At 51.7% G+C, this 23,376-nt stretch overlaps 1 protein-coding gene across 1 annotated transcript; it reads right to left on the minus strand.

Annotated features, from left to right (window-relative positions):
• Nucleotides 1-1,902: 1,902 nt before the first annotated feature.
• On the minus strand, nucleotides 1,903-13,189 carry LOC146750962 (cell adhesion molecule CEACAM6-like). Its single transcript, XM_085535914.1, has 5 exons — nucleotides 13,167-13,189; nucleotides 12,560-12,708; nucleotides 9,503-9,763; nucleotides 7,410-7,509; nucleotides 1,903-2,053 (listed from the first exon to the last, which is right to left on the minus strand). The coding sequence occupies exons 1-5, from the start codon at nucleotides 13,187-13,189 to the stop codon at nucleotides 1,903-1,905; spliced, it is 684 nt and encodes a 227-aa protein (XP_085392040.1).
• Nucleotides 13,190-23,376: the final 10,187 nt, after the last annotated feature.

Genomic DNA, 23,376 nt, shown 5'->3' on the forward strand with positions numbered 1-23,376 from the left:
TGGGGTGGAATATGGGGTCAGTGGGGGGGATATGGGGGGGGATATGGGGGGATATGGGGGGATATGGGGGGATATGGGGGGATATGGGGGATATGGGGGGAGATGGGGGGATATGGGGGGGATATGGGGGAGATGGGGGGATATGGGGGGGATATGGGGGGATATGGGGGATATGCGGTGATATGGGGGGATATGGGGGGATATGGGGGGATATGGGGGATATGGAGGGATATGGGGGATATGGGGGGGATATGGGGGGATATGGGTGATATGGGGTGGATATGGGGGGATATGGGGGGGAATATAGGGGGATATATGGGGTTAGGGAGGAGATATGGGGTGATATGGGGGGGATATGGGGGATATGGGGGGATATATGGGGTTAGGGGGGAGATGGGGGGAGATATGGGGGGATATGGGGGGGATATGGGGGATATGGGGGGATATGGGGGGATATGAGGGGAAATGGGGGGGGATATAGGGGGATATATGGGGTTAGGGGGGAGATATGGGGGGATATGGGGGATATGTGAGGATATGGGGGGGATAGGGGGCAGATATGGGGGGGATATGGGGGGATATGGGGGGATATGGGGGGATATGGGGGGGGCAATTGGAGGTAATGGGGGATATGGGGGGGATATAGGGGGAAATGAAGGGGTTTGGGGGGCATATGGGGGGGATATGGGGGATATGGGGCAGATATGGGGGGATATAGGGGATATGGGGGGATATGGGGGGGTTTGATGGGGATATGGGGGATATGGGGGGGATAGGGGGCAGATATGGGGGGATATGGAGGGATATGGGGTCAGTGAGGGGGATATGGGGGATATAGGGGGATATGGAGGGGATATGGGGGTGATATGGGGAGTATATGGGGGGGATATGGGGTGATATGGGGGGATATGGGGCAGATATGGGGGGATATGGGGGGATATGGGGGGAGATGGGGGGATATGGGGGGAATATGGGGGGATATGGGGGGATATGGTGGGAGATATGGGGGGATATATGGGGTTAGGGGGAGATATGGGTTGATATGGGGGGTATATGGGGGGATATGGGGGGATATGGAAGGATATGGAGGGGATATGGGGGATATGGGGGATATGGGGGGAATATGGGGGGATATGGGGGATATGGGGGGATATGGGGGGATATGGGGTATATGGGGGGGCTATGGGGGGATATGGGGTGAATGGGGGGGGTAGGGATGGATATGGGGCAGATATGGGGGGAATATGGGGTGAGTGGGGGGATATGGGGGGGATATGGGGAAATATGGGGTCAGTGGGGAGGATAAGGGGGGATATGGGGGGGATAGAGCGCAGATATGGGGGGATATGGGGTATATGGGGGGATATGGGGGGTTATAGGGGGATATGGGGGAATATGGGGGGATATGGGGGGGATATGGGGGAATATGGGGGGATATGGGGGGGATATGGGGGGATATGGGGGGAGATGGGGGGAGATGGGGGAATATGTGGGGAGATGTGGGGAGATGGGGGGAGTTGGGGGGGGTTATGGGGTGATATGGGGGATATGGGGGGGGATATGGGGGATATGGGGGGATATGGGGGATATGGGGGGATATGGGGGGATATGGGGGATATGGGGGGGATATGGGGGGGATATAGGGGGATATGGGGGATATGGGGGATATGGGGGGATATGGGGGGGATATGGGGGGGATATGGGGGGGGATATGGGGGATATGGGGGGAGATGGGGGGAATATGAGGGATATGGGGGGGATATGGGGGGATATGGGGGGGATATGGGGGATATGGGGGGATATGGGGGGGATATGGGGGATATGGGGGGATATGGGGGGATATGGGGGGTATATGAGGGGATATGGGGGGGATATGGGGTGAATGGGGGGTAATTGAGGGGTCTATGGGGGTCTTGGGGAGGTTGATGGGTTTGAATGGTGGATTTTGGGGTGAAAATGGGGGATTTTGGGGCTCCTCACCGTGGCTGCGTTGTCCTCATTGGTGTCAGTGGGGGGGGGCGAATCCTTGGGGGTCTCTGGGGGGGGACGGGGTCTGAGGGGGGGGGGGGGAGATGTTAATGGGGGATATAGGGGGATATGGGGGAAATAGGGGGAAATAGGGGGAAATAAAGGGGTAATAGGGGGGGAATTGGGGGAAATAAGGGGAAATAGGGGGGAATAAGGGGGAAATTGGGGGGATTTGGTGGGGATTTGGGGGGATTTGGGGGAAATAGGGGGAAATAAGGGGGAATTAGGGGGAAATTGGGGGGATTTGGGGGGATTTGGGGGAGATTTGGGGGAAATAAGGGGGAAATTGGGGGAAATATGGGGAAATATGGGGAAATAAGGGGGAAATTGGGGGATTTGGGGGAAAATAAGGGAGATATGGGGGGGAATTGGGGGGATTTGGGGGAAATTGGGGGGATTTGGGGGGAAATGGGGGGGAAATAAGGGGGAAATGGGGGGAAATAAGGGGGAAATAAGGGGAAATTGGGGGGATTTGGGGAAATGGGGGGAAAATGGGGGAAATAGGGGGAAAATAGGGGGGATTTGGGGAATTAGGGGGGAAATAAGGGGAAAATGGGGAGATTTGGGGGAAATAAGGGGGAAATAATGGGGAATATAGGGGAATTTGGGGGGAAATAAGGGGAAATTGGGGGGATTTGGGGGAAATAAGGGGGGAATAGGGGGAAAATAAGGGGGAATAAGGGGGGAAATGGGGGAAATAGGGGGGAATTGGGGGAAATTGGGGGGAAATAAGGGGAAATTGGGGTAAATTGGGGGGATTTGGGAGAAATAAGGGGGATTTGGGGGGATTTGGGGGAGATTTTGGGGAGATTTGGGGGAAATAGGGGGAAATAAGGGGGTAATAGGGGGGAATTGGGGGGGATTTGGGGGAAATAAGGGGGAAATAAGGGGAAATTGGGGGAAATATGGGGGAAATATGCGGAAATAAGGGGGAAATTGGGGGATTTGGGGCAAATTGGGGGAAATAAGGGGGAAAATAGGGGGGATTTGGGGGAGATTTGGGGGAAATTGGGGGGATTTGGGGGAAATATGGGGAAATAAGAGGAAATAGGGGGGAAAATGGGGGAAATAAGGGGGAATATGGGGGGAAATGGGGGGAAATAAGGGGAAATAGGGGGAAATATGGGGGAAATAAGGGGAAATTGGGGGAAATTGGGGGAAATAAGGGGGAAATATGGGGAAATAAGGGGGAAATTGGGGGGATTTGGGGGAATTAGGGGGAAATAAGGGGGAAATTGGGGGAAATAGTGGGGGAAATTGGGGGGATTTGGGGGAAATAGGGGGGATTTGGGGCAGATAAGGGGGAAATAGGGGAGAAATATGGGGGAATATGGGGGAAATAAGGGGGAATAGGGGGGAAATTGGGGGAAATAAAGGGGAAATAAGGGGGGATTTAGGGGAAATAGGGGGGTTTGGGAGAGATTTGGGGGAAATAAGGGGGCATATGGGGGAAATGGGGGAAATAAGGGGGAAATTGGGGGAAATAAGGGGGAAAATGGGGGAAATATGGGGGAAATTGGGGGGGATTGGGGGGAAATAAGGGGAAATAAGGGGGAATATGGGGGAAATAGGGGGAAATAAGGGGAAAGAGGGGGGAAATGGGGGGAAATAAGGGGAAATTGGGGGGATTTGGGGAAAATAAGGGGGAAATTGGGGGGAGATTTGGGGGGAAATAAGGGGAAATATGGGGAAATAAGAGGAAATAGGGGGGAAAATGGGGGAAATAAGGGGGAAATTGGGGGATTTGGGGGAAAATAAAGGAGATATGGGGGGGAATTGGGGGGATTTGGGGGAAATAAGGGGGAAATTGGGGGGAAATAAGGGGAAATTGGGGGGATATGGGGGAAATAAGGGGGAAATTGGGGGGATTTGGGGGAGATTTGGGGGAAATAAGGGGGAAATAGGGGGAAATAGGGGGAAATAAGGGGGAAATAGGGGGAAATTGGGGGATTTGGGGGAATTAGGGAGGAAAATGGGGGAAATAAGGGGAATTAGGGGGGATTTGGAGGAAATGGGGGGAAATAGGGGGAGATAAGGGGAAAATTGGGGGAAAATAGGGGAAATTGGGGGGAAATAAGGGGGAATATGGGGGAAAATGGGGGAAATTGGGGAGATTTGGGGGGATTTGGGGGGAAATAAGGGAAATAGGGGGGAATTGGGGGGGATTTGGGGGAAATAAGGGGGAATTGGGGGGAATATGGGGGAAATGGGGGAAATAAGGGGAAATTAGGGTGGAAAATAAGGGGAAATAGGGGGGGAAATAGGGGGAAATAAAGGGAAATAAGGGGGAAATTGGGGGGATTTGGGGAAAATAAGGGGGAAATAGGGAGGAATTTTGGGGGGAAAATTGGGGAATATGGGGGGAATTGGGGGGATTTGGGGGAAATGGGGGGAAATAAGGGGGAATTAGGGGGAAATAAGGGGAAATTGGGGGAAAATGGGGAATTTGGGGGGGAAATAAGGGGAAAATGGGGGAAATATTGGGGAAATAGGGGGAAATGGGGGGATTTGGGGGAAATAGGGGGGAAATGGGGGGGAAAATGGGGGAAATAGGGGGGGAGTAGGGGGATTTGGGGGGAAAATGGGGGAAATAAGGGGGAATATGGGGGAATTAGGGGGGAAAATGGGGGAATTGGGGGGAATATGGGGGAATTTGGGGGGAAATAAGGGGAAATTGGGGGGAATTGGGGGAAATTTGGGGGAAATAGGGGGAAATAAGGGGAAATTAAGGGGAAATTGGTGGATCTCTGACCATTTTGGGGCCATTTTGGTGCCATTAGTGGCCATTTTGGGCTCAAATGTGACCATTTTGGGGCCATTTTGGGTGGATTTCTGATATTTGAGGCCACTTTGGGCTCATTTTGGTGCCATTTGTTGCCATTTTGGGGCCATTTTGGGTGGATTTCTGATTTTTGAGGCCATTTTGGGGCCATTTGTAGCCATTTTGGGGCCATTTAGTGTGGCCTTGTCACATTTGAGGCCATTTTGGGGTCATTTTGGTGCCATTTGTTGCCATTTTGGGGCCATTTTGGGTGGATTTCTGCTATTTGAGGCCATTTCGGGCTCATCTTTGGCCATTTTGGAGCCATTTGGGGCCATTTAGTGTGGCCTTGTCCCATTTGAGGCCATTTTAGGGTCATTTTGTTGCCATTTGTGGCCATTTTAGGTGGATTTGTGACATTTTTGGTCATTTTGGGGCCATTTGGGGCCATTTGGGGCTCATCTTTGGCCATTTTGGGGCCATTTGGGTGCCATTATGGGTAGATTTCTGATATTTGAGGCCATTTTGGGGCCATTTTGGTGCCAATAGTGGCCATTTTGGGTACAAATGTGACCATTTTGGGGCCATTTTGGGTGGATTTCTGCTATTTGAGGCCACTTTGGGCTCATCTTTGGCCATTTTGGGGCCATTTGGGGCCATTTTGGGCTCATCTTTGGCTGTTTTGGGGCCATTTTGGTGCCATTAGTGGCCATTTTGGGCTCAAATTTGACCATTTTGGGGCCATTTTGGGTGGATTTCTGATATTTGAGGCCATTTTGGGCTCATCTTTGGCCATTTTGGAGCCATTTGGGGCCATTTAGTGTGGCCTTGTCACATTTGAGGCCATTTTGAGGTCATTTTGTTGCCATTTCTTGCCATTTTGGGGCCATTTTGGATGGATTTCTGCTATTTGAGGCCACTTTGGGCTCATCTTTGTCCATTTTTGTGGCCATTTTGGGTGGATATCTGAGAAATGAGGCCATTTCGGGGCCATTTCTGACCATTTTGGGACCACTTGGGGCCTCATTTGGGGGCCATTTTGGGCTCATCTTTGGCCATTTTGGGGCCATTTGGGTGCCATTAGTGGCCATTTTGGGCTCAAATTTGACCATTTTGGGGCCATTTTGCGTGGATTTCTGCTATTTGAGGCCACTTTGGGCTCATCTTTGTCCATTTCGTGGCCATTTTGGGTGGATATCTGAGAAATGAGGCCATTTTGGGGCCATTTTGGGCTCATCTTTGGCCATTTTGGGGCTATTTGGGGCCATTTTGGGCTCATCTTTGGCCATTTTGGGGCCATTTGGGTGCCATTATGGGTGGATTTCTGATATTTGAGGCCATTTTGGGGCCATTTTGGTGCCAATAGTGGCCATTTTGGGTTCAAATTTGACCATTTTGGGGCCATTTTGGGTGGATTTCTGATATTTGAGGCCATTTTGGGGTCATTTTGGTGCCATTTCTGGCCATTTTGGGACCATTTTGGGTGGATTTCAGATATTTGAGGCCATTTTGGGCTCATCTTTGGCCATTTTGGGGCCATTTGGGGCCATTTAGTGTGGCCTTGTCACATTTGAGGCCATTTTGGGGTCATTTTGGTGCCAATAGTGGCCATTTTGGGCTCATCTTTGGCCATTTTGGGGCCATTTTGGGTGGATTTGTGACATTTTTGGCCATTTTGGGCTCATCTTTGTCCATTTTGTGGCCATTTTGGGTGGATTTGTGACATTTTTGGCCATTTTGGGGCCATTTGAGTCCATTTTGGGGCCATTTGGGTGCCATTATGGGTGGATTTCTGATATTTGAGGCCATTTTGGGGCCATTTTGGTGCCAATAGTGGCCATTTTGGGCTCAAATTTGGCCATTTTGGAGCCATTTTGGGTGGATTTCTGCTATTTGAGGCCACTTTGGGCTCATCTTTGGCCATTTTGGGCCATTTTGGGTGGTTTTGTGACATCTTTGGCCATTTTGGGCCATTTGGGGCCATTTTGGGTGGATTTCTGATATTTGAGGCCATTTTGGGCTCATTTTGGTGCCATTTCTGGCCATTTTGGGGCCATTTTGGGTGGATTTCTGCTATTTGAGGCCACTTTGGGCTCATCTTTGGCCATTTTGGGGCCATTTTGGGTGGATTTGTGACATTTTTGGCCATTTTGGGGCCATTTTGGGCTCATCTTTGGCCGTTTTGGGGCCATTTTGGTGCCAATAGTGGCCATTTTGGGTTCAAATTTGACCTTTTTGGGGCCATTTTGGGTGGATTTCTGATATTTGAGGCCATTTTGGGCTCATCTTTGGCCATTTTGGGGCCATTTTGGTGCCAATAGTGGCCATTTTGGGTTCAAATTTGACCATTTTGGGGCCATTTTGGGTGGATTTCTGATACTTGAGGCCACTTTGGGGTCATTTTGGTGCCATTTGTGGCAATTTTGGGGCCATTTTGGGTGGATTTCTGCTATTTGAGGCCACTTTGGGCTCATCTTTGGCCATTTTGTGGCCATTTTGGGTGGATATCTGATAAATGAGGCCATTTCGGGGCCTTTTCTGATCATTTTGGGTCCATTTCTGACCATTTTGGGACCACTTTTGGCCTCATTTCCCCCCTCAGCCCCCATTCATTCATCACCTGCGCAGGTATCTCCAGGCCAGGACCCCCATGACCACCATCAGTCCCAGTCCCCCCAGTGCTCCCAGTACGATCCAGGCAACGAACCCCCCAGACGGACCTGGAGGAAACAGGGAGGAAATGAGGAAGGGAAACACAGCATCAAGCCCCGCCCCCTTTACAACAAGCCACGCCCCCTTTACCATAAGCCCCGCCCCTTTGCCACAAGCCCCACCCCCTTTACCATAAGCTCCTCCCATTACCGTAAGCCACGCCTCCTTTAAACAAGCCCCGCCCCCATTCAACATAAGCCCCGCCCCCTTTACTATAAGCCACGCCCATTTACATAAGCTCCGCCCCCTTTACCGCAAGCCCTGCCCTCATTCAACATAAGCCCCGCCCCCTTACCACAAGCCACGCCCCTTTATCACAAGCCCCGCCCCCTTTACCATAAGCTCCGCCCCTTTAACAACAAGCCCCGCCCCTTTAACGATAAGCCACGCCCCCTTTCCACAAGCCCCGCCCCTTCACCATACCACCCCCCTTGTCACAAGCCCCGCCCTTTTAAAATAAGTCCCGCCCCCCTTTGCCACAAGCCCCACCCCTTATCATAAGCCACGCCCCCTTTACCATAAGCCCCGCCCCTTTCCACAAGCCCCGCCCCCTTTACCACAAGCCCCGCCCCTTTAAACAAGCAGCGCCCCATTCAACATAAGCCCCACCCCCTGTCATAAGCCACGCCCCTTTACAATAAGCCACGCCCCCTTTACCACAAGCCCCGCCCTTTACAATAAGCCACGCCCCCTTTACCATAAGCCCCAGCCCTTTACTATAAGCCACGCTCATTTACATAAGCCCCGCCCCCCTTTACCACAAGCCCCGCCCCTTTAAACAAGCCCTGCCCTCGTTCACCATAAGCCCAGCCCCCTTACCATAAGCCCCGCCCCTTCCCACAAGCCCCGCCCCCTTCCCATAAGCCACGCCCCTTTAACTATAAGCCGTGCCCCCTTTTCACAAGCCCCGCCCCCATTCAACATAAGCCCCGCCCCCCTTTATCACAAGCCCCGCCCCTTTAAACAAGCCCTGTCCTCATCCAACATAAGCCCCGCCCCCTTTCCATAAGCCCCGCCCCTTTAAACAAGCCCTGCCCCATTCAACATAAACCCCGCCCCCCTTATCACAAGCCCCGCCCCCTTTACTCAAGCTCCGCCCCTTTACCATAAGCAACTCCTCCTTTACCACAAGCCACACTGCCTCTATCATAAGCCCCTTTTACCACAAGCCCCGCCCCTTTACCATAAGCCCCGCCCCTTCCCTAAGCCCCGCCCCCACCCTAAGCCACACCCCTCTATAAGCCACGCCCCCTTAAGCCCCGCCCATCATTATGCCCCCCCCCACTCTCCTTATTGGACCCGCCCCCTTTGTTAAGCTCCGCCCCCTCCTTAAGCCACGCCCCATTTTAAACACCACCCCCTCTATAAGCCCCGCCCCCTCCATAAGCCCCGCCCCCTTTAAGCCCCGCCCCCATTATAAGCCCCTCGCCTCCTTAAGCCCCGCCCCCTCCCTAAGCCCCGCCCACATCTAAGCCCCACCCCTCCTTAAGCCCCTCCCCTCTATAAGCCCCACCCCCTTTTAAGCCCCGCCCCCTCTTTAACCCATCGTCCTTGTAGCCCCGCCCCCTCTCTAAGCCCCGCCCCCATTTTAAGCTTCGTCCCAGATCTAAGCCCCGCCCCCTTTTAAGCCCCGCCCTCTCTTTAACCCCTCGAGCTTGTAGCTCCACCCCATTTAAGCTCCACCCCATATCTAAGCCCCACCCCCTTTCTTAAGCCCCACCCCCTTTCCCCATAACCCCGCCCCCTCCATAAGCCCAGTCCCCACTCTAAGCCCCGCCTCCTCCTTAAGCCCCGCCCCCCTGGCTAAGCTCCACCCCAACCATAAGCCCCGCCCCATTTTAAGCCCCGCCCCCATTTAAAGCCCCGCCCCCTCCTTAAGCCCCGCCCCTTTCCCTCATAATCACGCCCCCTCCTTAAGCCCCGCCCCCTAGCTAAGCCCCGCCCCTTTTAAGCCCCACCCATTCCTTTAGCCCCGCCCCTTTGTTAAGCCCCGCCCCCGACCCGTTTCCATTCGCAGCTCCACGTGGGTGTCGGCAGCGAACGCCGTCACCGGATTGGTCGCCAGACACGTCACTCTTCCGAAATGGGCGTAATCAACCAATACCAGGTGGAGCTCAGGCCCCGCCCCCAAGGTGAGGTTGTCCCGCCCCCAGGTGATGAGGGCGGGGGGGAAGGACGGGGCCGAGCAATGGAGGGTCAGCTCCGACCATAAGGGGAGGACGATCGTGGAGTGGGGGAAGATGGTCGCCCAGTCCGGGCCGTCTGTAGGGGAAAATAGAGGGGATATATGGGGTTATATGGGGGGATATGGGGTTATATGGGGGGATATGGGGGGATATGGGGTTATATGGGGGGATATGGGGTTATATGGGGTTATATGGGGGGATATATGGGGTTATATGGGGTTATATGGGGTTATATGGGGTTATATGGGGTTATATGGGGGGATATGGGGGGATATGGGGGGATATGGGGTTATATGGGGTTATATGGGGTTATATGGGGTTATATGGGGTTATATGGGGTTATATGGGTTATATGGGGTTATATGGGGTTATATGGGGTTATATGGGGTTATATGGGGTTATATGGGGGTATATGGGGTAATATGGGGGGATATGGGGTTATATGGGGTTATATGGGGTTATATGGGGTTATATGGGGGGATATGGGGGGATATGGGGGGATATGGGGGGATATGGGGTTATATGGGGGGGATATGGGGGGATATGGGGGGATATGGGGTTATATGAGGTCATGGGGATACAGGGGGTCATGGGGTTATATTGGGGTATATGGGGTTATATGGGGTTATATGGGGTTATATGGGGTTATATGGGGGGATATGGGGTTATATGGGGTTATATGGGGGCTATGGGGTTATAGGGGGTTATATGGGGTTATATGGGGTTATATGGGGTCATGGGGTTATGTGAGGGAAGATGGTCGCCCAGTCAGGGCCGTCTGTAGGGGAAAATATAGGGGTTATATGGGGTTATATGGGGGGATATGGGGTTATATGGGGTTATATGGGGGGATATGGGGAGGTATGGGGGGATATGGGGTTATATGGGGTGATATGGGGGGATATGGGGTTATATGGGGTTATATTGGGTTATATGGGGTTATATGGGGTCGCCCAGTCCGGACCGTCTGTAATGGAGGAGAGTGGGGTTACCTGAGGTCATCGGGGTCATTTGGGGTCATAGGAGGTCATGGGGTCACATGAGGTTAAATGGGGTCATGGGGGGGTCCTGTGGGGTCATGTGGGTAATTGGGGTCAATGGGGGCTATGGGGTTAATGGGGGTAATGGGGGTAATGGGGTTAATGGGGGTAATGGGGGCAATGGGGTCAATGGGGGCGATGGAGTGAATGGTGACACATCCCCACAACTACACAACGAAACAACACAACACAACAACACAACAAGACAACAACACAACAACACAACACAACAACACAACAACACAACAACACAACTCAATCCCATAACAACACACCACAATACAACACAACCCCATAACAACACAACACAACCCCATAGCAACTCAACAGCTCAACACAACACAACACAACAACACAACAACACACCACAACAACACAACTACACAAACCCACAACAACACAACCCCATAACAACACAACACAACAACACAACACAACCCCATAACAACACAACAACACAACACAACCCCACAATACAACCCCACAACAACACAACAACACAACACAACCCCACAACAACACAACAACACAACACAACCCCATAGCAGCCCAACAACACAACCACACAACCCCACAACAACACAACACAACCCCACAACACAACACAACCACACAACAACACAACAACTCGACAACACAACCCTAAAGCAACTCAACAACTCAACACAACCCTGCAACAACACAACAACACAACACAACAACACAACCCCATAACAACACAACACAACCACACAACACCACACAACCCCATAACACAACACAACACAACAACTCAACAACACAACCCCACAACAACACAACCCCATAGCAGCCAAACGACTCAACACAACAACACAACTCAACACAACCCCACAACACAACCCTACAACCACACAACCCCACAACAACACAACCCTAAAGCAACTCAACAACTCAACACAACCCCACAACAACACAACAACACAACACAACCCCACAATACAACAACCCCACAACACAACAACACAACACAACCCCACAATACAACAACCCCACAACACAACAACACAACACAACACAACGACACAACCCCATAACAACACAACACAACCCTAAAGCAGCTCAACAACTCAACCCCACAACAACACAACCTCATAGCAGCCTAACAACTCAACACAACCACACAACACAACACCACACAACCCTAAAGCAACTCAGCAACTCAACACAACCCCACAACAACACAACAACCCCACAACAACATAACAACCCCACAACAACACAACAACCCCACAACAACACAACCCCACAACACAACAACCATACAATACAAAAACACAACACCCCCACAACACAACACAACACAACACAACCCTAAAGCAACTCAACAACACAACAACACAACAACACAACAACACAACACAACAACACAATACAACCCCACAATACAACAACCTCACAACAACACAACACAACACAACAACTCAACAACACAACACAACAACACAATACAACCCCACAATACAACAACCTCACAACAACACAACACAACACAACAACTCAACCCCACAATATAACACCACAATACAACAACCATACAATACAACAACACAACACCCCCACAACACAACACAACGCAACCACACAACCCCACAACAACACAACCCTAAAGCAACTCAACAACTCAACACAACCCCACAACAACACAACACAACAATACAACTCCACAACACAACACAACACAACCTCACAACCCCACAGCAACACAACACAACCCTAAAGCAACTCAACAACACAACACAACACAACAACACAACCACACAATAACACAACCACACAACCCCACAACAACACAACAACACAACCCCACTCACAGGCCACGCTGAGGTTGACCTCCCTGCTGTAGTTGTGGCTGACGGGGTTCTGGACGTGGCAGCCATATTGCCCGGCGTCAGGAACCCCACAACAACACAACACAACACAACAACACAACACAACCACACAACAACACAACAACACAACCCTAAAGCAAATCAACAACTCAACACAACCCCACAACAACACAACACAACCACATAACAACACAACTCAACCCCATAACACAACACAACCCCACAACCCCACAATAACACTACACAAGAACACAACCCCATAACAACACAACACAACCCTAAAGCAACTCAACAACTCAACACAACAACACAACAACACAACTCAACCCCACAATACAACAACCCCACAACACAACAACACAACACAACACAACCCCATAACAACACAATACAACCCCAAAGCAGCTCAACAACTCAACACAACCCCACAACAACACAACACAACAACTCAACAACACAACACAACACAACAACACAACACAACCACACAACACAATAACACAACAACACAACCTCACAACAACACAACAACACAACCCCACTCACAGGCCACGCTGAGGTTGACCTCCCTGCTGTAGTTGTGGCTGACGGGGTTCTGGACGTGGCAGCCATATTGCCCGGTGTCAACAACCCCACAACAACACAACACAACTACTCAACCCCACAATACAACAACCCCACAACACAACCCCACAACACAACAACACAACCCCACAACAACACAACAACACAACCCCACAACACAACAACACAACCCTAAAGCAACTCAACAACTCAACACAACACAACAACACAACACAACACCACAACCCCACTCACAGGCCACGCTGAGGTTGACCTCCCTGCTGTAGTTGTGGCTGACGGGGTTCTGGACGTGGCAGCCATATTGCCCGGCATCAACAACCCCACAATACAACAACACAACACAACAACACAACAACACAACACAACACAACCCCATAGCAACTCAACAGCTCAACACAACAACACAACACAACCCCACAACCCCATAACAACTCAACACAACCCCACAACAACACAACACAACCCCGTAACAACACAAAACAACCCTAAAGCAGCTCAACAACTCAACACAACCCCACAACAACACAACACAACAACACAATACAACAACACAACAACACAACACCACAACCCCATAACAACTCAACATAACCCCACAATAACACAACACAACCCTAAAGCAACTCAACAACACAACCACATATCAACACAACACAACTCAACCCCAGAACACAACACAACAACACAACACAACCACACAACCCCACAACAACGCAACAACACAACTCAATCCCACAACACAGCAGCACAACAACACAACACAACAACACAACAACACAACAACACAACAACACAACACAACCCCATAACAACACAACAACACAACCACACAATAACACAACAACACAACCCCACAACAACACAACACAACAACACAACCCCACTCACAGGCCACGCTGAGGTTGACCTCCCTGCTGTAGTTGTGGCTGACGGGGTTCTGGACGTGGCAGCCATATTGCCCGGCATCAGCAACCCCACAATACAACAACACAACAACACAACAACACAACACAACAACACAACACAACCACACAACAACACAACAACACAACCCTAAAGCAACTCAACCACACAACACAACACAACCACACAACCCCACAACAACACAACACAACCCCATAGCAACTCAACAACACAACACAACACAACACCACAACCCCACTCACAGGCCACGCTGAGGTTGACCTCCCTGCTGTAGTTGTGGCTGACGGGGTTATGGACGTGGCAGCCATATTGCCCGGCATCAACAACCCCACAATACAACAACCCCATAACAACACAACAACACAACCTCACAACAACACAACACAACACAATCCCACAACAACACAACCCCACAACAACACAACACAACAACACAACCCCACAACAACACAACCCCACAACACAACACAACCACACAACACAACACAACACCCCCACAACACAACAACACAACACAACAACACACCACAACACAACTTCACAACCCCATAACAACACAACACAACCCCACAATACAACAACACAACACAACACAACAACACAACCCCACTCACAGGCCACGCTGAGGTTGACCTCCCTGCTGTAGTTGTGGCTGACGGGGTTCTGGACGTGGCAGCCATATTGCCCGGCGTCAACAACGCCACAACAACACAACAACACAACCCCATAACAACACAACACAACAACACAATTCCAAAACAACACAACACCACAACAACACAACCCTAAAGCAACTCAACCCCACAATACAACAACCTCACAACAACACAACACAACACCCCCACAACACAACACAACACAACACAACAACACAACAACACAACACCACAATACAACCCCACAATACGACAACCCCACAACACAACAACACAACACAACCCCACAACAACACAACACAACACAACCCTAAAGCAACTCAACAACTCAACCCAACCCCACAACAACACAACAACACAACCCCACAACACAACACAACAACCCCACAACACAACACAACAACACAACACAACACAACCCTAAAGCAACTCAGCAACTCAACACAACCCCACGACAACACAACACAACCTTAATACAACAATACAACTCCACAACACAACACAACACAACACAAGAACACAACCCCACAACAACACAACACAACAACTCAACAACACAACAACACAACACAACAACACAACAAAACAACAACACAACAACACAACAACACAACACAACAACACAACAACTCAACAACACAACACAACAACACAACACAACACAACACAACACAACACCCCCACAACACAACACAACCACACAACAACACAACACAACAACACAACCACACAACAACACAACACAACAACACAACAACACAACACAACAACACAACCCCACTCACAGGCCACGCTGAGGTTGACCTCCCTGCTGTAGTTGTGGCTGACGGGGTTCTGGACGTGGCAGCCATATTGCCCGGTGTCAACAACCCCACAACAACACAACAACACAACAACACAACACAACCCCACAACAACACAACACAACAACACAACCCCACTCACAGGCCACGCTGAGGTTGACCTCCCTGCTGTAGTTGTGGCTGACGGGGTTCTGGACGTGGCAGCCATATTGCCCGGCGTCGCTGCGCCACGTTTGCGTTACCGTCAACGTCCTGTTGTCCCGCGCCATCAGCATCCGGTCGTTGGGTTCCAAGATGGCCGCCCCGCGCTGCCACCACATCCGCAACCAACCCGGCGGGGGGCGGCAGGACAGGGTGAAGTTCTTGTCTTCCACCACCAGCACCTCCAATGGGGACACTGCTGGCATTGATAGGGGCTGGGATTCACCTGGGGAGGGATATGGGGTCAGCAATGGGGCACCAACAAGATGGGGATATGGGGGGGATAAGGGAGGATATGGGGGGATATGGGGGGATATGGGGTCGGCAATGGGGCACTGACATATGGGGGAGATATAGGGGTTGATATGGGGGGGATATGGGAAGATATGGGGGGAGATGGGGGATATGGGGGCGATATGGGGTCGGTAATGGGGCACTGGCATATGGGGGGGACATATGGGGGGGATATGGAAGAGATATGGGGGGATATGGGGTCGGCAATGGGGCACTGACATATGGGGGGGATATGGGGGAGATATGGGGTCGGTAATGGGGCACTGATATATTGGGGGGATATGGGGGGATATGGGGGAGATATGGGGGCGATATGGGGTCAGCAATGGGGCACTGATATATGGGGGGGATATAGGGGGTGATATGGGGGGATATGGGTGGATATGGGAGGATATGGGGCGGACATGGGGGGGATATGGGGAGATATGGGGGGATATGGGGGATATGGGGGGGATATGGGGGGATATGGGGGGATATGGGGGATATGGGGGGGATATGGGGGGATATGGGGGGATATGGGGTAGACATGGGGGGGATATATGGGGTCACATCCATATGGGGGGGGAATATGGGGGGATATGGGGGGATATGGGGGAGATATGGGGTCACATCCATATGGAGGGGGAATATGGGCGGATATCGGGGGATATGGGGGGATATGGGGGGATATGGGGAGATATGGGGGGGACATGGGGGGATATGGGGGATATGGGGGGGATATGGGGGGATATGGGGGGGTATGGGGGGATATGGGGGAGATATAGGATGGAAATGGGGGAGATATAGGGGAGATATGGGGGGGATGGGAGGATATGGGGAGGATATGGGGGATATAGGGGTTATGGTGGGGATATGGGGGGATACGGGGGGGATATGGGGTCACATCCATATGGAGGGGAATATGGGGGGATATGGGGGGATATGGGGTCACATCCGTATGGGGGGGGAATATGGGGGCGATATGGGGTCGGCAATGGGGCACATTCATATGGGGGGGGGATATGGAGGGATATGGGGGGGATATGGGGTCGGTAATGGGGCACTGACATATGGGGGGGATATAGGGGGTAATATGGGGGGGATATGGGGGGATATGGAGGGATATGGGGGGATATGGGGGGAATATGGGAGGATATGGGGGGGATATAGGGGGATATGGGGGGATATGGGGGGATATGGGGGATATGGGGGGGATATGGGAGGATATGGGGGGATATGGGGGGGTATGGGGGGCATTCTTCTCTTCCACCACCAGCACCTCCAATGGGGACACCGCCGGCACTGATAGGGGCTGGGATTCACCTGGGGGGCGGGATGTGGGGCTGTCAGTGGGGCACTGATATATTGGGGGGGGTATAGGGGGAGATATGGGGGGATATGGGGGATATGGGGGAATATGGGAGGATATGGGGGGATATGGGGGAGATATGGGGGGATATGGGGGAGAGATATGGGGGGATATGGGGGGATATGGGGCTGTCAGTGGGGCATATGGGCGGGGATATGGGGGAGATATGGGGGGATATGGGGTCGGCAATGGGGCACTGACATATGGGGGGGATATGGGGGAGATATGGGGGGATATGGGGGAGATATGGGGTTGGCAATGGGGCAATGACATATGGGGGGGATATGGGGGGGATATGGGGGGATATGGGGGGATATAGGGGGATATGGGGGATATGGGTGGATATGGGAGGATATGGGGCGGACATGGGGGGGATATGGGGGGATATGGGGGGATATGGGGGGATATGGGGGATATGGGGGGGATATGGGGGGATATGGGGGATATGGGGGGGATATGGGGGGATATGGGGGGGATTTAGGGGGATATGGGGGATTAGGGGGGATAGGGGGGATATGGGGGGGATATGGGGAAGATATGGGGGGATATGGGGTCGGCAATGGGGCACTGACATATGGGGGGGATATAGGGGGTGACATGGGGGGGATATGGGAGGATATGGGGGGATATGGGGGGATGGGAAGAGATATGGAAGGATATGGGAGGATATGGGGGGATATGGGGGGATATGGGGCAGGAAGTGCACCCATACAGGAAGTAAGAACCCCCACAGGAAGTGACTCCAACAGGAAGTGACCATGAGAGGAAATGACCCAAAAAGGAAGTGACCATGAGAGGAAATGACCCAAAAAGGAAGTGACCCAAACAGGAAGTGACCCAGACAGGAAGTGACCATGACAGGAAGTGACCCAAACAGGAAGTGACCCCAACAGGAAGTAACCCAAACAGGAAGTGACCCAAACAGGAAGTGACCATGACAGGAAGTGACTCAAACAGGAAGTGACCCAAACAGAAAGTGACCATGACAGGAAGTGACCCATGACAGGAAGTGACTCAAACAGGAAGTGACCATGAGAGGAAATGACCCAAACAGGAAGTGACCATGACAGGAAGTGACCATGACAGGAAGTGACCCAAACAGGAAGTGACCCAGACAGGAAGTGACCATGACAGGAAGTGACTCAAACAGGAAGTGGCCGTGACAAGAAGTGACCCAGACAGGAAGTGACCCACACAGGAAGTGGCCATGACAGGAAGTGACTCAGACAGGAAGTGACCCAAACAGGAAGTGACCCAAACAGGAAGTGACCCAAACAGGAAGTGACCCCAAAAGGAAGTGACCCAGACAGGAAGTGACCATGACAGGAATTGACCTCAACAGGAAGTGACCCAAACAGGAAGTGACCCAAACAGGAAGTGACCATGACAGGAAGTGTCCATGACAGAAAGTGACCCAAACAGGAAGTGACCCAGACAGGAAGTGCCCCAAACAGGAAGTCACCCAAACAGGAAGTGACCCAAACAGGAAGTCCCCCAGACAGGAAGTGCCCCCGTTTGGACCCACCATAGACCGTGAGTTCCATGTAGCTGCTGATGATCCTGGGATCCCGGATGAGGACCGTGTACATCCCGTTGTCCTCAGGCTTTAAGTCGGAGATGGTCAGAGTGCAGCCGTTCACCCAGACAGGAAGTGACCCCAACAGGAAGTGACCCAGACAGGAAGTGACCCAACAGGAAGTGACTCAAACAGGAAGTGACCCCAAGAGGAAGTGACCATGACAGGAAGTGACTATGACAGGAAGTGACCATGACAGGAAGTGACCCAAACAGGAAGTGACCCAGACAGGAAGTGACCATGACAGGAAGTGACCATGACAGGAAGTGACCCAGACAGGAAGTGACCCAAACAGGAACTAACCTCAACAGGAAGTGACACAAACAGGAAGTGACCGTGACAGGAAGTGACCCATAGAGGAAGTGATCATGACAGGAAGTGACACAAACAGGAAGTGACCTCAACAGGAAGAGACTCAAACAGGAAGTGACCCCAAGAGGAAGTGACCCAGACAGGAAGTGACCCAAACAGGAAGTGACCTAAACAGGAAGTGACCCCAAGAGGAAGTGACCATGACAGGAAGTGACCCCAACAGGAAGTGATCATGACAGGAAGTGACCCAAACAGGAAGTGGCCCCAACAGGAAGTGACCCAAACAGGAAGTGACCTCAACAGGAAGTGACCCAAACAGGAAGTCCCCCAGACAGGAAGTGACCCAGACAGGAAGTGACCCAAACAGGAAGTCCCCCAAACAGGAAGTGCCCCCGTTTGGACCCACCATAGACCGTGAGTTCCATGTAGGTGCTGATGATCCTGGGATCCCGGATGAGGATCGTGTACATCCCGTTGTCCTCAGGCTTTAAGTCGGAGATGGTCAAAGTGCAGCCGTTCACCCAGACAGGAAGTGACCCCAACAGGAAGTGACCATGACAGGAAGTGACCCAGACAGGAAGTGACCCAGACAGGAAGTGACCCAAACAGGAAGTGACCATGACAGGAAGTGACCATGACAGGAAGTGACCCCAACAGGAAGTGACCCAAACAAGAAGTGACCATGGCAGGAAGTGACCCAAACAGGAAGTGACCCAAACAGGAAATGACCCAAACAGGAAGTGACTCAAACAGGAAGTGACCCAGACAGGAAGTGACCCAAACAGGAAGTGACCCAAACAAGAAGTGACCCAGACAGGAAGTGACCCAAACAGGAAGTGGCCATGACAGGAAGTGACTCAAACAGGAAGTGACCCAAACAGGAAGTGACCCAGACAGGAAGTGACCCAAACAGGAAGTGACCCAAACAGGAAATGACCCAAACAGGAAGTGATCATGACAGGAAGTGATCCAGACAGGAAGTGACCCAGACAGGAAGTGACCCAAACAGGAAGGGACCCAAACAGGAACTGACCTCAACAGGAAGTGACTCAAACAGGAAGTGACCCAAACAGGAAGTGACCCAAACAGGAAGTGACCCAAACAGGAACTGACCCAACAGGAAGTGACCCAGACAGGAAGTAACCTAAACAGGAAGTGACCCAGACAGGAAGTGACCATGACAGGAAGTGACCACAACAGGAAGTGATCCAGACAGGAAGTGACCCAAACAGGAAGTGCCCTACACAGGAAGTGACCCCAACAGGAAGTGACCCAGACAGGAAGTGACCTCAACAGGAAGTGACCATGACAGGAAGTGACTCAAACAGGAAGTGGCCGTGACAAGAAGTGACCTAGACAGGAAGTGATCCACACAAGAAGTGACCCAGACAGGAAGTGACCCTTACAGGAAGTGACCCAAACAGGAAGTGACCCAAACAGGAAGTGACCCAAACAAGAAGTGACCCAGACAGGAAGTAACCCAAACAGGAAGTGATCCAAACAGGAAGTGACCCAAACAGGAAGTGACCCAAACAGGAAGTGACCCAAACAGGAACTGACCTCAACAGGAAGTGACCCAAACAGGAAGTGACCCAGGCAGGAAGTGACCCAAACAGGAAGTGACCATGACAGGAAGTGACCCCGACAGGAATTGACCTCCACAAGGAGTGACCCCAAAAGAAAGTGACCATGACAGGAAATGACCCAGACAGGAAGTTTCCTAAACAGGAAGTGACCCAAACAGGAAGTGACCATGACAGGAAGCAACCCAAACAGGAAGTGACCCAAACAGGAAGTGACCCCAACAGGAAGTGACCATTACAGGAAGTGACCCCAAGAGGAAGTGACCCAAACAGGAAGTGATCATGACAGGAAGTGACCCCAACAGGAAGTGACCCAAACAGGAAGTGACCCAAACAGGAACTGACCTCAACAGGAAGTGACTCAAACAGGAAGTGACCCAGACAGAATCACACACACAGAATCACACACAGAATTACCCGGGTTGGAAGGGACCTCAAGGATCATGTAGTTCCAACCCCCCTGCCTAGCAGGGCCACCAAACATACGCCTTTACTAGATCAGGTTGCCCAGGGCCCCGTCCAACCTGGTCTTGAACACCTCCAAGGACGGGGCATCCACAACCTCACTGGGCAGCCTGTTCCAGGACCTAACCACCCTTCTAGTAAAGAACTTACCCCTAACATCCAACCTAAATCTTCCCTCCTTCAACTTAAAACCATTTCCCCTAGTCCTGCTATTATCAGCCCTTTCGAAGAGTTTACTTCCCTCCTGGGAGTAAGTTCCCTTCAGGTACTGAAAGGCTGCAATGAGGTCACCCCGCAACCTTCTCTTCTCCAGGCTGAACAAACCCAACTCCCTCAGCCTGTCCTCATAGGGGAGGTGCTCCAGCCCCCTGATCATCTTTGTGGCCCTCCTCTGGACCCTTCCTCTGGACAGGAAGTGACCCAAACAAAAAGTGACCCAGACAGGAAGTGACATAAACAGGAAGTGACCTCAACAGGAAGTGACCATGACAGGAAGTGACCAAAACAGGAAGTGACCCCGACAGGAAGTGACCCAGACAGGAAGTGACCCAAACAGGAAGTGACCCCAACAGGAAGTGACCCAAACAGGAAGTGACTCAAACAGGAAGTGACCACAACAGGAAGCGACTCAAACAGGAAGTGACCCTGACAGGAAGTGATCCAGACAGGAAGTGACCATGACAGGAACTGACCTCAACAGGAAGTGACCCAGACAGGAAGTGACCCAGACAGGAAGTGACCCAAACAGGAAGTGATCCAGACAGGAAGCGATCATGACAGGAAGTGACCCAAACAGGACCTGACGTCAACAGGAAGTGACTCAAACAGGAAGTGACCCAAACAGGAAGTGACCCAAACATGAAGTGATCCACACAGGAAGTGACCCAGACAGGAAGTGACTCAAACAGGAAGTGACCATGAGAGGAAATGACCCAAACAGGAAGTGACCCAGACAGGAAGTGACCATGACAGGAAGTGACCCAAACAAGAACTGACCTCAACAGGAAGTGACCCCAAACAGGAAGTGACCATGACAGGAAGTGACCATGACAGGAAGTGATCATGACAGGAAGTGACCCAAACAGGAAGTGACCTCAACAGGAAGGGACTCAAACTGGAAGTGACTGCAAGAGGAAGTGACCCAAACAGGAAGTGACCCAAACAGGAAGTGACCGAAACAGGAAGTGACCCTGACAGGAAGTGACCCTTACAGGAAGTGACCCAGAAAGGAAGTCACCCAAACAGGAAGTGACCCAGACAGGAAATGACCCAAACAGGAAGTGACCATGACAGGAAGTGACCCAAACAGGAAGTGACCCAAACAGGAAGTGACCCCAACAGGAAGTGACCCAAACAGGAAATGACCAAAACAGGAAGTGACCATGACAGGAAGTGATCCAGACAGGAAATGACCCAAACAGGAAGTGACCCAAAGAGGAAGTGACCCCAACAGGAAGTGACCATGACAGGAAGTGACCCAAACAGGAAATGACCCAAACAGGAAGTGAACCGAACAGGAAGTGACCCCAACAGGAAGTGACCAAGACAGGAAGTGACCCAGACAGAAAGTGACCATGACAGGAACTGACCTCAACAGGAAGTGACCCAAAGAGGAAGTGACCCAGACAGGAAGTGATCCAGGCAGGAAGTGACCCAGACAGGAAGTGATCATGACAGGAAGTGACACAAACAGGAACTGACCTCAACAGGAACTGACTCAAACAGGAAGTGACCCCAAGAGGAAGTGACCATGACAGGAAGTGACCCAAACAGGAAGTCCCCCAAACAGGAAGTGACCGAAACAGGAAGTGACCCAAACAGGAAATGACCCTTACAGGAAGTGACCAAGACAGGAAGTGACCCCAACAGGAAGTCCCCCAAACAGGAAGTGACCCAAACCGGAAGTCCCCCAAACAGGAAGTGACCCAAACAGGAAGTGCCCCCGTTTGGACCCACCATAGACCGTGAGTTCCATGTAGCTGCTGATGATCCTGGGATCCCGGATGAGGATCGTGTACATCCCGTTGTCCTCAGGCTTTAAGTCGGAGATGG

This window comes from Coturnix japonica, unplaced genomic scaffold, assembly GCF_054131305.1.
Source record: "Coturnix japonica strain WE unplaced genomic scaffold, WE-NBRP24 Scf226, whole genome shotgun sequence".
Lineage (NCBI taxonomy): Eukaryota > Metazoa > Chordata > Aves > Galliformes > Phasianidae > Coturnix > Coturnix japonica.